The sequence below is a fragment of the Phocoena phocoena genome, chromosome 12 (genome assembly GCF_963924675.1).
Source record: "Phocoena phocoena chromosome 12, mPhoPho1.1, whole genome shotgun sequence".
Taxonomy (NCBI): domain Eukaryota; kingdom Metazoa; phylum Chordata; class Mammalia; order Artiodactyla; family Phocoenidae; genus Phocoena; species Phocoena phocoena.
This window is the reverse complement of record NC_089230.1, coordinates 590,539-606,654: the sequence shown is the minus strand read 5'-3', so window position 1 is coordinate 606,654 and position 16,116 is coordinate 590,539. Positions and strand designations below refer to the sequence as shown.

The following is a 16,116-nucleotide window of genomic DNA, read 5'->3' as shown; positions in this document are numbered from 1 at the left end:
TGGAACAGCAGATACCGTACAGTTTTCTATCCAAAGCAGAAGAAAGTCTTTCGCAACCACAAGTGGCTTCCTGTTCCTAGACAATTTAAGCTAAAAGATGTTGACGCAACCTCACCTTACTTTTCTTACTTATTTTGGACTTTCTCCCCATGATTCCTGCAGTACTTCCATGTGGGCTTAGGTCTCATCCTATCTTGGTTTTGCTGTTGTCATGTTCAAATTTCCTAACCAATTTCATTTCTAGCATCATCACTTCTTCTTTGATGCACTTTCGCCTTTTTTTGCCCCATTTCCTCTTTTGGTGGTCCATTTTTGTAAGACATCATGTGGTTTTGTCACTGGGAGACAAGGAGGCAACACAACTACATGCTTTGCTGTCTTGTGACCTGAAGAGCTGAATACCAGAAGTGCAGTGACCAGTGACTGACGGACTTTGACAGAAGGCTCATGACGCCCACCTGCTGTGTACGTAGTGACTTGAGGACTGAAGAGCTGGCTGAGGAGTTTGTACTTTATGAAGTTACTCACAGTTAATATACTGTGGTCACTGAAATGTGAACCATGTTGTTGGGGGACTGGTGTGATTCTACTAAACTGTAGTAGCTACAACTTGTGCAAAGCGAGAGCTGCCTTACTGGATGATTATCTACGTGGATATTGAAGTCCCAAAGAATGACAGCAGGAGTTGAGTGGAGATGAAGCTTGCAATCCAGTGGCTCAGGTTTTCAAGAAACGAGAAGGAACAGGCCAGGGGACTAGTAGGCAGCAATGACACACAGAAGTAAAGAGCTGTATATCCAGATAGCATAAATTTCCAGGAGCCTGAGCTTTTTACAGTTTTTTATGTCTATGTTGTGTAGTATGGAACTGCCAGTCCTGGATTATCCAATGCATTAAAACACACAAGTGAAAAGAAAACTCTCCTCTGTCTTTCTGTTTATAGATTATTCAACTAATCAGTATTTTTACTGTACATTAAGTTGGGCATGTGTTTTCAAGTTCTGACTATAACTTGAAAATAGTATGAATTATCACAGACGTTACTGCTTGGCTCACCAAGCCCACCCCCTGCCTCCTTGCAGGAGAAGCCCCGATTGACAGTGGTGTCCACTCTCCACATGGCCGTGTGCTTCAGGGAAGGTGAGCTCCAACCCAGCTCAGGGAGTGAATCGTGATGATAAAGCCATGAGAACATGGTTAAATTCTACCAAGTTAAACTCGTGTACGTAGAATCTGAGGGGAGCGCAGGATGACAGAAAGAACCCGGATCCTTGATCAAATGCCTGAGAGATACAATTTTCCTCTTTTTAAAAAATAATTATGTTAGGTTTTTCGGTTCTTGCAGCTAAAAAGAGCTTAACTAATGGACTAACAAATAGAAAGACTGCACACTTGGAAGTGTTTCAATTGGAGGGAGAGGTGTTAGGGAAGTATTAAATATATCAACATCTTTCTTTCAAACTTGGTGACTTCTTTCAAAAGAATGCATGTAGTATATTAAGATACCATTCAAAATATCTGCCTTTGGAAGTTTTCCAAAAATCTATCTTAACATTTACTTAATTTGACATTTTACAAGTTTGCATCATAATATCCTGTAGCAAATTCTAATTTTCTTAAACCTAACTAGGATGATAAATAATTCCCCCATATTATAATCCATCATAAGCATTCATGTATTCGTATATATATATGAAAAAGGCATATACATATACCTCTTATACTTTTATACTTCAGGGTAATACAATGTTAATAAATATGATAACTAGTAAGTATAAAGGTAGAAATCCAGCTTTAACTTTGTTGTTAAAAGAATACAAGTAAGAAGCTTCAATTGGAGACATAAAAATAGCTAATCAAAACTACTATGAGGTTCACAAATCTATAAATTTCATGTATTTTTGAAAAGTTGAGAAGTAAACACTCTTTAGTACATGTAACAAGCTATTCACAGTAAAGAGCAAATACTAAGGCCAATGCCACGTAAGTTTCAGTTTCGTGTTTCGCAGCAACCCAGCTGTCCCACGCAACATCCCAGATCCATCTGCTGGCAATCTACGAGAGAAATGTTTAGAAGACCCACTTTAGATCGAACATGTTAAGTAGTCATTTTTAAATCTATACAACGTTTGATACTGTTTAGAAGAGGCATCACTATCTCAGAAAGTTATATTTTAAAAGTAATTTGTCCAATTTTCCCTTTGCTGAAAAGACTTGACAGTGATGCTTCCTGGGTCCATCTTTTCTTTTACTGGAGCTGGTAAGTTATCTAACACAGAATGACCCTCCCTTAGCAGAGAGTGTCTGGGGGCAGGAACAGGAGGCACTCTGTAATCTGGGTCTAGTAGTTCTGCATGCAGTACTAGTCTGCGGTGTTATAGTCCGTAATGAGGAATTATTCTTCCCACCCTTAAAAGATTTTCGCCCGAAAGTTTGTCTTGAAATTAAAAGATGGTATTGACTCTGTGAGTAGGCTGTTAAAAGAGAAACCCTAATTCCTTGCTTCACCTTCAAAGCCACACATAATCTTTTTCTGTGGTGGCTCTAAAATGGTCAAAAACCCTCTGTGGCATCTCCCATCAAGAGGCTATTTTTCCACCCTGCAAATATGAATTGGCCTTGGGACTTGCTCTGAGCAAAAGAATGTAACACTGCAACTTCCAAGAAAGGCCTTAAGAGGTCTTCTGCTCTCACCTCCTGGAATGCTGTGAGGAGCCCCACATGTAAGGAAGCTCATTCAGTCCACTGGAGGATGATGGCTCCTGTGCAGGGGGACCCAGGTGCCCCAGCCAACAGCCAGCACCAACTGTCACACCTGTGAGTGAGGCTGTCGTGGACGTCTAGGTCCAGCCGAGTCACTGGATGGCTACAAGTGCATCCGTGAGACCAGGAGAAAATCCAAACAGCTAATCCAGGCTAAGCTGCCCCACAGAATGGTGAGCAAACAGGCTGCTAAATTCTGGGGTGGGGCTGCCTAAATACACCACAACCTCTCTGGTTAGTAGTCAAGCACAGCGAGTTCGCCCATCTTAGCGTCTCCGCGCTCCATGTTTTCTCTGCTTGGACATTCTCCCTGATCTTTGGCACGGCTGGTTTCTTCTTGTCATTCAGACATCAGAGGCCCTTCCCCGTCTCCAGACAATCCCAAGTAGTCACTCCGTCCGCGGAGCACTCGTCACCATCTAGAAGCGTCTCGCTCCCCAAGTGTGCACGTAGGCTGTGGTGTAATTCTGTCCTCCCCAGAGCCTTGCTGACTGCCCTGTGGGCGGCAGCCTTCCACCCAGCCAAGTCCTCCCGCCAGGCTTCCTCATGGAGCCCCTCAGACTGTCCCACCCCCCACACTCACGCTCAACTCACTAGAAACGCACACAGCTCTCGGGGTATTCACTCTTACTTGTAAGTAATAGTAATAAGCCTTTCTCGTGTAGGAATTGCTCAATGAATATGTATTGAATACAAAAAGTGTCTTTCTGTTTATTGAGGCCTCTGGGCTGGGCACTCTGTTAGGGATTTTAATATGGATAAGCAAGTAGGCTTTATCATCCCCATTCTACAGAAGGAAAACGATGTCCAGGCCAGAGGCAGTGTGTGTCGCTGCCAGGATTCATATCCAGGCCAACTGGACGCTAAAACCTAGGCTATTACACTCTCCACATCATTTTATTTTCTTACACTCTAAATTGTGTTGTTTTATTTTCTTGACTGGAGTAAAAACTCCTTGGCAATCATGGTCCATGTCATGTAATTTTCTGTATTTTCCTCAGTACCTATACCTATTATTTAGTGCCCTAAATCAATTTACTGGTTAATCAATTATTAAATGACATTAAATTGTCAAAACTGTTATGGTCAAGGAACAGAATACCCATACAATTTAATAAATTATTAACAGAAAATTACCATTTCTAGCTTAGTATTTTTCAAATAATTCATAGTGAAAGAAAATATAGTTCACATAATTATCCTTTCAGTCAAGATGCACCTCAGGATCCGGAAGTGCCTTTGAGACATTGCAATAAATATCAAGTCACTTAGAGGGGAGACCTCATAGTTGAACTCGGTAGATGCTGATCAGTGAGGTACTTACATTGATTGCCTGACCCGTCTTTTGAATGAATAATACTTTTATAATGAACTTATAACGGTGGAACCCAAATTCTTTGACTGCTAACAATATGCGATCTGCTAATTCAAGCGACAAATGAGAGAAGACTTTGTCATCATATTTGACATCTTTAAGATTTTCCTTTAAAAAAATTAAGAAAATATTTTAATTTTCAAACCAAATATTTTCTAAACAAAAATTGAAGTAGAAAATGTGTCTGATTAATACATGTAACTTTTTGAAAAATATACATATTTCTAACCAAATAATATTAAATGGTTGATATGTTTACCAATTTATTTCAATAATAATTTTGAAGAAAATTTAGTTTTATTTATTTACTTATTTTTTAATATTTGGCTGCATTGGGTCTTTGTTGCTGTGCGTGGGCTTGCTCTAGTTGCAGGGAGCAGGGGCTACTCTTCGTTGTGGTGCCTGGGCCTCTCATTGAGGTGACTTCTCTTGTTGCAGAACATGGGCGCTAGGCATGCGGGCTTCAGTAGTTGTGGTGCGTGGGCTCAGTAATTATGGCTCACAGGCTCTAGAGCACAGGCTCAGTAGTTGTGGCACATGGGTTTAGTTGCTCTGCAGCATATGGAATTTTTCCAGACCAGGACTCGAACCCGTGTCCCCTGAATTGGCAGGTGGATTCTTAACCACTGCACCACCAGGGAGGCCCTAGTTTGGTTTTTAAATTATGTTCAGTTGCCCTTCATTAGCAACCCTTAAGCTTAAGTTTTCCTTTACTAGATTACTGTACCAAGCAAGCAGTTATTAGGGAGACACAAAAGGAATTTTAAAACAAAGCTTCTGGGAATTCTTAGGTAGAGAATCTTAAATGTTTCTCAAATTTATGTATTTGCTAAAATTCAGGAGCAGAGCCTGCATTATGTTTTTCCTGTCTCTTTTTTTGGCCATGTGGCACGTGGGATCTTAGTTCCCCGACCAGGGATCAAACCCACACCCCCTGCATTGGAAGGGCAGAGTCTTAACCACTGGACAACCAGGGAAGTCCCTATTCCTGTCTTCTTGTCTCCACAAATTAAAGGCCACTTCTTTCTAATTCTGCTTCTATGGCTTCTCACTCTACTGCTTTTTTCTGTGGCCTCCAGGAGAATATCAAGGAAATCAAAGATTTCTCATGTTTGTTACTAAATTAATATATAGCTGGGGGCAGGCGGGGAGACAGATGTGGGCCATGAAGGACTACATTTTCCTACAAACCATAAGCAGACCTGAACCAGCTGGTGAGCAGGTGGGGCCTGGCTTTGATTAACCGACTCAGACCAATGATAAATTAACCAATGTCCTGAGTTCTAATGACAACAAATGGATGCCTACCTGGTAATTTTACAGGCAAGTAAAACCAAATAAATTACCCATTTTTTGGTTTTGGTTCCCTTCTAGAATGCTTCTGGATCTAAACTGGGTCTAGAAGAATTTAGTTCCTTCAGGCAATTGGCTCAATCTTTTGGACACTTAGCGACATCCATTCTCCCTTCTGAATCTGCCTAACAGATCCCAGGCTTTATCTACCTAAGTGTTCATTTTTAATAAATAAAGAGCACATGCTATAGGAAGATACCTATAAGCTCCATCAGTATATACTGTTTCTGTGTCTAGAACTGTGTTCAATGTTCCCTAAACACAAAGGAAAATCCCCGGCCTCTCTATGACCCCTAGCCTTCCACCTATATTTCCAATAAGCTGTTCCAGGCCCCATCATGCTCAGCTATCACATGCAAACACAATTTGAAATTCTACTATAGTCAATAAACTTGAACTCAGTCTATGTGGTAGGGCTGAGTGACACACCAAAATGTATACTCAGTCACAAATGCTTGCTATTAGTGTTTAGATCAGAGAATTAATCATTATTTTATTGTATTGAATTTATTTCCTGAAGTTATGAGCCATAATATCTTTACCAAATATTATCTGATAATTATTAATTCAGCTTAGAAATGTATCTATGTCTATGGTGGTGGAGGGAGGTTGGAGGGTGGGTTTCCTAAATATTCTTCTATATTAATAAAGGTTAATTCATTTAAGAATTAACTTTGATACAATTAAAGGGCCATTAATCATTTATACAGAATAAACTAAACATATGCTTTCTTCCCAATAGCTAGCTTACATCAGTTATTACTAAAGGAATGCATCTTGTAAATTAGAGGTGGGGGGGGTAGATTAGGCTGGGTAGAGTCCCACAAAGGGAATCTGGTCATCAGAAAAATCCTGGGTGCCTGGTGCCCAAAGGTGAAAAGGGGATTCAGAAAAAGTGGTCCCTTAAACAAACATTCTATAATTCAAGTTTTTAATTTGGCCCTTTATTAGGAAAGATGGTGAAGGGAATTCTTTCCATCTGAACCATGTAGTCTTCACATACCAACACTAGCATAATTAATATTGGTATTCGTATTACAGTATTAATTTTGTAAAATTGAAGAAGCTTTGTTGGGCTAGCCTGAAAACATGTGTCTGAGTTTCAAACTGTCTTAAATGAACTTTAGATTCCAGCTGGTTTAATGAAGAAGAAAACCCATGCATAAATTGGGGATTGCCTGTTCTTAAGATGTTTTAGTGTCGTCATGAATCAATTTTTCACACATATTCAATATGGGTTTTTTTATTCATTCCTCCAAATATGGGAGACACATGGAACCTGAAGGATAAATAATTTACGGATAATTAAGAATTAAATGAAATAGCAAAAGAATATTCCTTTTGGTCTAGCTTTAATCATAGCATCACCATGAAGATTATTGAGTATGACTCCAAAGTAATTTCATATTTTCAGAGATAAAAGCTACAAAAAAATCAATCAGGGTAACTATACCGCCATAAATCTTAACATAGTTTATCAAACCCCCAAAGCTAGGATATTACTATCATATGTATCTATCAACCTACCTTTAATATCTGCTGGACTTTCGTTTCGACTGAATAAGCCTGGAATTTTTTCAATGGCTCCATTCTATATGAATTAGCAAACTTTAGTTTTGCCAGGGTACTCTTCCATTCTTTACCTATGTCAGCAATTGAGTCATCAAATGGTGGCTCTACGTACTGAACATCATGAATTGATCCTCTCAGTCTTTCTCTTAAAATCTGTGCATACTGAAAGGAGGGAGAGAGAGACAGAGACAGAGATTACTTTTTTAATTGTAAAATGAAATTTCGTTTTTAAGAACCCTGGTGCAATGGGACAGGACTGACACAAAGCTTGGAAATCCATTATAAGACTTCAATGATTGTGTGGTCGCTAAATCCTAGATTCATTTCTGGCTATCAATTTGGTAAAAGAAGAAAAAAGAATATAGCTATCATCTATCTATTTATCTATAAACAGAAATACACACAAACACAAATTTGAATGCATATATTTAGAACATCCATGGAAGATGCAAAAGAACTAGAAACAAGAGTGGCCCCTGAGAGGGCAACAGAGTGGCTAGAAGACTGGTATGTAAGGAAAACCTTTCATGCTCCCTGCCCTGACATTATGAAAATATTATCCTTTATTGTCTTCTTATAATTTTAATTATTTTATCTTTGAATAAATAATACAATTATTTACATAACACATTTCTAAGTCTTAAATTGAAAAGATAACAAAAGTGTATTGATTTGGTATATACATCTTTCTGTGCTTTTTACATTCAACATTTATTGCATGACATTCAACCTGTCTTAAGGAACTACTTATTTAGCGGCTACTATGGTTCAGTTAAGTACTCTAGGCTCTGAAGTTACAGTGGTGAACTTCATTATAACAACCAGGAATTAATTGTTTTACTTGTATTAACTCATAATCAAGGACTCTGCACTCATGGAGTTATCCTTCTAGTGGGGAGGAGGACTGACAGACAATAAAAACATATATGGGGTAATGACTAAGCCAATTTAAATAGTGGTAATCGCTATACAAATAAAACCACATGACTTGATAGAAACTCATCATGAGGGCCTAATTTGGACTGAATAATTGGAGAAGTCCCTTCAGTCCGGTTTGGGCTGAAGTCTAAAAGGAACAGGAAATAGGAAGGACAAAGAACATGTTCTGAGAATAGACGTGTGTTTGGTGTGTCTGGACCGTTTAGAGTGAGGAAAATAGTAGTAACAGAATAAGGTTAAAAAGGTATCATGGGGCTTCTCTGGTGGCGCAGTGGTTAAGAATCCACCTGCCAATGCAGGGGAGATGGGTTCGAGCCCTGGTCTGGGAAGATTCCACTTGGCGCGGAGCAACTAAGCCCGTGCGCCACAACTACTGAGCCCGCGCGTCTGGAGCCTGTGCTCCGCAAGAAGCCCACGCACCGCAATGAAGAGCAGCCCCGCTCGCCGCATCTAGAGAAAGCCCACGCATAGCAACGTAGACCCAACGAAGCCAAATATAAATAAATAAAATAAATATATTAAAAACAAAAAGGTATCATGTAGGACTAAGAGTTTGAAAAGGAATTTGAAATTTATTCTCAGAACAGTGAGGAGCCAGTGGAAGGATTTAAACGGGCAAGTGATATTTTCTAGTTTACAGTTTTAAAAGATTATTGTGGCTGCTGTATGGTGAATAGATTAGAGGGAGATCAGGGTCTGAGGTAATAATTTATAGTTTAAAACACTTGTTTACAAATAATGTTAATGATAAATAACTTCATAAGTGTACAATAGCGTTTCAAACCAGGAACATGGTTTGCTTCTGCATTTACAGAAGAACTTTTAGTTACAATTAATTTTTTATATTACAAGAATTTCTTTCAATTTATTCTGAAGCATTAATTCCTTTGATATTCTTTCAATGTCCCATTTAAGGTGATTTAAAAACACATTTTATGTTTTTAGGAGTTGTATATAAAAATACCATTGTTGCCTACTAAAATTTTATTAATTTTAATGTTTATTACATCTTGATTTTCCTACAGTCCTACATATTTCTATCACTCCTCTTCATTTTTCACACCTTACTTCATAGACCAGTAGTTTAAAGTGTATACATTAAACATCATATTCCCAGGAATACTATGGGAAAATATTTATTCTCTACCATTGATGTTTCTATGTGGCAGAAACTGTTATGGAGCAATAGCTCCCCTTCTTTGCCCTCTGATTTGTTCCTCTCTGAGGGAGTTTATGCGGTAAGCAAGTTAGGAAGAGGAAGAGCATGTTTAGTGCAGAATCTCCCCACCTCTCCTCTTGACATCTAATTATAAGTAGTACATATTTTCTGTTCCACCACTGCATATGCTTTACAGAGATAGGACATCATCTTAGATATATGTCATCATCCAGCTAGACCCATGACTGGGTGAGCTGCTTTAATTTAGGTAGAAATGTTACCAATTTCCATCCTATTTTTCATCCCTAATGGTTTGTTAATATGGTGAGTTACATTGATTTTTGAATGTTAAACCAACCTTGCATTCCTGGAATAAACCACACTTGAGCATATTATTATTATTATTTTACCGAAGTTTGTACCTTTTAACCCCCTTCACCCATTTTGCCCACCCTCCAGCCCTTTCCCCACACCCCAACCTCTGGCAACCACCAATCTGTTCTGTGCATCTGTGAGCTTCCACATATAAGAGAGATCATACGGCATTTGTCTTTCTCTGACATTTCATTTAACATAATGCACTTGAGACACATCCATGTTTTTGCAAATGGCAAGATTTCACTCTTCTTTGTATATATACACCGTATCTTCTTTATTCATCCATTCATCATTGGACATTCAGGTCATTTCCATATCTTGGCTATTGAAAATAATGCTGCAGTGAACATGAGGGTGCATATATCTTTTTGAATTAGTGTTTTTGTTTTCTTCAGATAAATACCCAGAAGTGGAATTACTGGATCACATGGTAGTCCTATTTTTAACTTTTTGAGGAACCTCTCTACTGTTTTCCATAGCAGCTGCATGAATTTACATTCCCACCAACAGTGCACAAAAGTTTTTTCTCTACATCCTCACCAACACTTACCTCTTGTCTTTTTGATAACAGCCATTCTAACAGTTGTGAGTTTTGATATGAAACTTTCCTGATGATTAGTAATGTTGAGCATCTTTTCATGTACCTGTTGGCCATCTGTATGTCTTTTTTGGAAAAATACCTATTCAGATCTTCTGCCCACTTTTTTCATCAGATTTTTTTTTGGAATTGGAATTGGAATTTTGATAGGGATTGTATTATATTAAATCTGTAGGTTCTTTTGATACTATGGAAATTTTAACAATATTAATTCTTCCAATCCATGAGCACGAAATATACTTCTATTATGTCTTCAATTTTTTTTCATCAATGTCTTACAGTTTTTAGTGGACTGGTCTTTCACCTCCTTGGTTAAATTTATTTCTAAGTATTTTATTCTTTTTGATGCAATCATAAATGAGATTGTTTTCTTAATTTCTCTTTCTGATAGTTCATTATTAGTACATAGAAACCCAACAGAGTTTCTTATATTGATTTTGTGTCCTGCCACTATACTGGATTTGTTTTTTAATTCTAATGTTTTTTTTTTTTTTGGTAGAGTCTTTAGGATTTTCTATATATAATATCAAGTCATATACAAAAAACAATTTTGCTTCTTCCTTTCCAACTTGAATGCCTTTAATTTCTTTTTCTTACCTAATTGTTCTGTCTAGAAATTCCAGGACTATGTGAATAAAAACAGCAAAAGTGGGCATCCTTGTCTTTTTCCTGACCTTACAGGAAAAGCTTAGTTTTTCATTTTTATGTTAGCTGTAGGCTTTTGATATACAGCCTTTATTATACTGAGGTACATTCCCTCTATAACCCCTTTGTTGAGAGTTTTTTTAAAAAACCAAATCTTTTTTAAAAAACCAAAGTTTTTTTAAAAAACCAAATCTTTTTGTGCATCTATTTGAATGATCATGAGATTTTTATCCTTCATTTTGTTAATGTGGTGTATCACACTGATTGATTTGCAGATGTTGAACCATCCTTGCATCCCTGGAATAAACTCCCTTTGATCATGGTGTATTATCTCTTTAATGTGCTATTGAATTCAGTTTGCTAATATTTTGTTGAGGATTTTTCCATCTATGTTCATCAGGAATACTGGCCTATAATTTTCTTTTCTTGTGGTGTCCTTGACTGGTTTTGGTATTAGGGTAATGCTGGCCTTGAAAATGAGTTTGGAAGTGTTCCCTCCACTTCTATTTTTTTGGAAGAGTTTGAGAAGGATTGGTATTAATTCTTATTTTAATATTTGGTAGAATCCACCAGTGAGGCCATCTGATCCTGGACTTTTGTTTTAGGTAGGTTTTTAATTACTGATTCAATCTCCTCACTAGTAATCAGTCAATTCAGATTTTTTCTTTCTTCATGACTCAGTCTTGGAAGGTTGTATGTTTCTAGTAGTTTATCCATTTCTCCTAGGTTGTCCAACTAGTTGGCATAGTGATCTCTTATGATCTTTTGTATTTCTGTGGTATCAATTTTAATTTCTTCTCTTTAATTTCTGATTTTATTTATTTGAGTTTTCTCTCGAGTCTTGGTCAGTTTGTCCCCTCTCCTCACTTGGGGCCTCCAAAGACAATAAAAGTTTTGCCTGAAATTTTCCCATAGCTCATGTCAGATTTTCTATTGCTGTCTCTAAATTCACTAAGCCTGCTCTGCAGTGTCAAATCTGCTGTTAATTCCACTGTTTATTTTACATTTCCAACTTTATATTTTTCACCTGTAGAGGTTTGATTTGGATTTACCACGCTTAATCTTTTCTGATTTTTTAAAAAAATATTTATTTATTTGGCTGTGCCCAAGTCTTAGCTGCAGCAGGCGGGAACTTTGTTGCCACATGCAGGATCTTCAATGAGGCATGCAGAATCCTTAGTTACAGCATGCAGGATCCTTAGTTGTGGCATGTGGGATCTAGTTCCCCGATCAGGGATCAAACCCGGGCCCCCTGCATTGGGAGCATGGAGTCTTAACCACTGGACCACCAGGGAAGTCCCTCTCCTCATTCTTGAACAGAACATATTAACTCTTTTATAATATCAGTATTTTATAACTGCTTTAATGTGATGAAAACTAATATAATACAATAACTTTTATAATAACCGCTTTAGTGTCCTTTTATACTATTTCTATCTTTTTATCATTTCTGGGTGTTTTGTTTCTTCTCTCCATTTTGAGTTGTACTATTCTGCTTCTTTGAAGGTATGCTAATTAAATACCAGATATTGTGAATTTTACTTTCCATTTTTGCTGTATATTTTTGTATTCCCACATGCATTCTTGAGCTTTCTTCTAGAATGCAGTAACTTGGAAACATTGTAATCCTTCTCAGACTTATTACGAGGCAATTTAAAATCCAATTTAAGCTTTGATAGGCTGAACTAGAGAAAACCCTAAGTCTAGGGTCTTTTTCCCCCAACACTGAGACAATACACTTTTTAGCACTCTAACCAATGCCCTGTGATTTATGTGGTTTTCCATTCTTACTGGTGGGGAAAAAAAAAACTATTTTGTGTGAGTCCAAGGATTTTTTTCTGTTTCTTTTGGGTGGTTCTTTCTCTAGCCACACCTGACTTCCTCACCAGATGTGCTGATGTACTAAGCTGAAGACTTGAGGAAAATCCTCTGCAGATCTTGGGAACTGTTTGTACAGCTCTCTCCTCTCTAATACTCTGCTCTTATATCACCCTAACCTACCCTGACTCCCAAATCATTCTCAACTAAGGGAGACATCTCCATAAGGTATGGGCTGGAAGCCCTCACCAGGCAGTACATTAGGGGAAATCTTGGGGCTCACCTTTGTTTGTCATCTCTCAAAGATCACAATCCTGTCTTGCCTTACATCCAGCCAGTGGAAATAAGTACTTCATACATTTTCTGTAATTTTCTGTAGTTTCTGGTAGGAGTTGGCTTCTAGTAGAAGTCCTTAATCAGAAATAAACCTGCTGTTTTAATCATCTGTCAGACTGCTTTATGTTTTAGTTGCGGAAGAGAAGCATTATAGCTCCCCAAACCTCTTAAAAATGAAATCTTTATTTTGTTCTTTTTGATTAATAGAATGCTTCTCCAGGGTACTGCCATCTTCTTTTCCTCTCACAATACACCCAAGGGATACAACTATATTATATCATTAATAGTGGCTCTCAACTGCAAAGAATTCCTTGGGGATAGGGCATGCATTTGTGGTTTAAAAATAACAATCAGAGATTCTAATATGCTGAAAACTCACATCTCTGCCATTTCTTCCATATATATATTGGCTTTCTGATTTAGTATTCTCTTTATTAAGAGTATTTTATCTCTTAATTAAGGAAAAATCTTTGTGGTCACTTCCAAAACTTAGAAATAGGCTTTAAATATGAAGAACTTTTTGGTATCTACTAAAACAATCTGAGTTTAATTATTTAACCTATTGATATGGCATTTCCTTATGTTGAGCCTACAATCCTAGGAAAAAAAGAGCATGGTCATGAGATGCCATTACATTAATGTATTTCTAAAACCTGTTTGCTAGTATTAAAGATTTTCAAATGTACGTAGACAAGTGAGACTAACCAAGTTTTCAATTTTCGGTAATTTGTTTATGGTTTTGGAATCTTTGGTTGCAAGCAATAAGCACGGAATCTCGTTAACCATATACATAACTAATTGGAAAGATATGGAGTAGCTCACAGAATGGAAGAGAAGCCTAAAGAGTCTGACACTTGAGGCAGTTCAGTATGCCGCCTTCAATTTAAATTAATCTCAACCATCTTCTTTAATTATTACAGGAAGAGTTCATCTAATCAGCCTAGTTTTGGTCTCATCCTCACCACAAAGTTAAGGAAGGTGACTGACAGTCCCACCAAAACTCTATCCAATAGGGAATTAGTTAATTCTCCAAAGGAAAATTGAGTTGCTACTAGTAGAAGAAAATAAATGGATGCACGAGAGAGAAAATCAAAAGACATTTATAACCATTAAATTGTGTGCCCTAGTCTTTCTTATGCTCAGGATCATGAGAATAATCAGCTACCTGAAAGTTAGGAGTGACTAATTAGTGACTCACTGCCTTCAGGCACATTTAGTGAGCATTTGTGAAATCTTTTCTCAGTCTCTTCCCAATTCAAATTTCTTACCTGTAGAAGCCCAGATTTTAAAGGCAGCTATGGTTAATCACATTCATAGCAAATAAGCAAGAACTGCCTTGGTCCATTTCCCCTTTCCCCAGATTCTGGCCTATATACCAAGTGAACCTATCTGTCGTCCCCTCCTTTTGGATTCAGACTTCTTCACTTTTCAAGACTTCAGATCTTCAGTAGACAGTAAGTTTATAAAAGGCACCTCAAAATACAAATATTTTTCATTACTGCAGGCAACCTATCTTTTTCTCAGACTTATTACGAGGCAATACAACAAAGTTTCTGGGAGCATGGATTTAAAATCCAACATATTAAGGTTTCTAGCCTTGCTGTGCTTTTGCTTGGTTCTGAGAACTTGCCCTATTTATTTTTCCTCCTTTTGTTTCTCTTTCCTCTGTAAAATGTAGACACCAAAGAGCAGTCATTAGAACCTGAAATGTTGCCATGACTTTTTTGGGGGGAGGGGGGTTGGGAAGGATTCTGTTATTTGAAATAAGGATCTTCAAAAATTAGTGTTTTGGGCTTCTCTGGTGGCGCAGTGGTTGAGAGTCCGCCTGCCGATGCAGGGGACGCGGGTTCGTGCCCCGGTCCGGGAAGATCCCACATGCCGCGGAGCGGCCTGTGCTCCGCAACGGGAGACGCCACAGCAGTGAGAGGCCCGCGTACCGCAAAAAAAAAAAAAAAAAAAAAAAAAAATTAGTGTCTTGCCTATTATCTCTCTTTCATCCTGTTGATTATGGGTCCCACAAAGTAGGTATGAAAAGAAACAATTATAGGCAAGTGGACCAGAAGTCCCAGCTCCATGATTACAGTTTCGTACTGTAATGGTTTTCACACTATGCTCATACAGAAATCACGGTGTTACACCGCCAATAAAACAGAACGTCATTTTGCATTAATTTCAGACAGTAAGTTAATGAACAGAATTATTTTCAATTTAACTTTCTCGTACGTTCTTCAAATAGTGAGGCTGCTGCTGTTTACAAAAACTCAAAACATCTCATTGTTCTGCTTGGTATATCCAATCCAAATATTATTATCATTATTTTGAAGCACAGCACACATACACCTACTTCTGGCTGGTAAAGCTGCGGTTTGTGTGGTGGCACTAAACACACTAAAATTACATATTTCTGGGGAAAGCGCCTCTTAGGAAACCTGAGCTGAACAAATCTGAAGAGAACTGAAGAAGCTGTTTCAGTCAGTTAGCGCGGTGGTCTAGGGTCTACGCCACAAAAGCCGGAGCTCTGCAGCCTAGGGGCTGGCCCTCGTCCCGAGTCTCCTCACTCACTGCCTCCTTCTCGAACATGCTAGGCCTCCTCTCTTTCCGAGGCGTCATCGGCGGCTGCTGAGGCGCCGCGGCCGAGGGCGGTTTCCCACCCCAGCCCCGCTTCTCCATCGCGCAGGCTCTCGCGGACGACTTCCGCGACAGGGTTTCGCTCGCGCCTGCGCCGCGGAAGCCGGAAGTGCGCCGCAGGGAGGGCCGTGACGTGACGTGACGTGACATGGCGTGGCTTGCGTCATCCCTCGGCGCCGTGGACGGGAGCCGTAAGTCATGGAGGTAGAGTTGCAGTTGCCGGTTCTCCAGAGCGCGCCCCTGGGGGTGCGGCGCGGGAAGCGCCGTCCGGGCCGCAGCCGGTGCCGCGGCGGAGGGCGGCCGTGCCTGCGCGGGGTGGCGCCTGCTGGACCCGTCCCGCCCCGCCCTCCTGCTTCTTGGCGCCGCCCGACCCCACGTCGTTCCTGGGGCTCGAGGTCCCGGCTGCAGTCCGCGAGGACGTGGTGTGGGGGCCGAGGGGACGCCTTGCGCGCGTGTGGAGGCTCTGTGGCCGCGACAGCCACGGCCCGGAGCTGTTCACCGGGGCCGGGTCGTGCACGCACAACGCGCCGTTGGTTATAGGTTTTGTTCTGA

At 39.3% G+C, this 16,116-nt stretch overlaps 1 protein-coding gene across 1 annotated transcript; it reads right to left on the bottom strand.

The window, feature by feature from the left end:
- Positions 1 to 1,944: 1,944 nt before the first annotated feature.
- Positions 1,945 to 15,606, bottom strand: DYNLT2 (dynein light chain Tctex-type 2). The gene is made up of 4 exons (XM_065889198.1): positions 15,499 to 15,606; positions 7,019 to 7,225; positions 4,088 to 4,246; positions 1,945 to 2,055 (listed from the first exon to the last, which is right to left on the bottom strand). Exons 1-4 carry the CDS (start codon positions 15,604 to 15,606, stop codon positions 1,945 to 1,947), a joined length of 585 nt encoding a protein of 194 aa, XP_065745270.1.
- Positions 15,607 to 16,116: the final 510 nt, after the last annotated feature.

Excerpts from the sequence above, each read along its gene's own strand:
- DYNLT2 (XM_065889198.1), bottom strand. The coding sequence starts at position 15,606 with ATGGAGAAGCGGGGCTGGGGTGGGAAACCGCCCTCGGCCGCGGCGCCT. Across the intron at positions 7,226-15,498 it reads GCATGTTCGAGAAGGAGGCA|TATGCACAGATTTTAAGAGA; the intron begins GTGAGTGAGGAG and ends CCCTCCTTTCAG. Across the intron at positions 4,247-7,018 it reads AAGTCCAGCAGATATTAAAG|GAAAATCTTAAAGATGTCAA; the intron begins GTAGGTTGATAG and ends ATTTTTTTAAAG.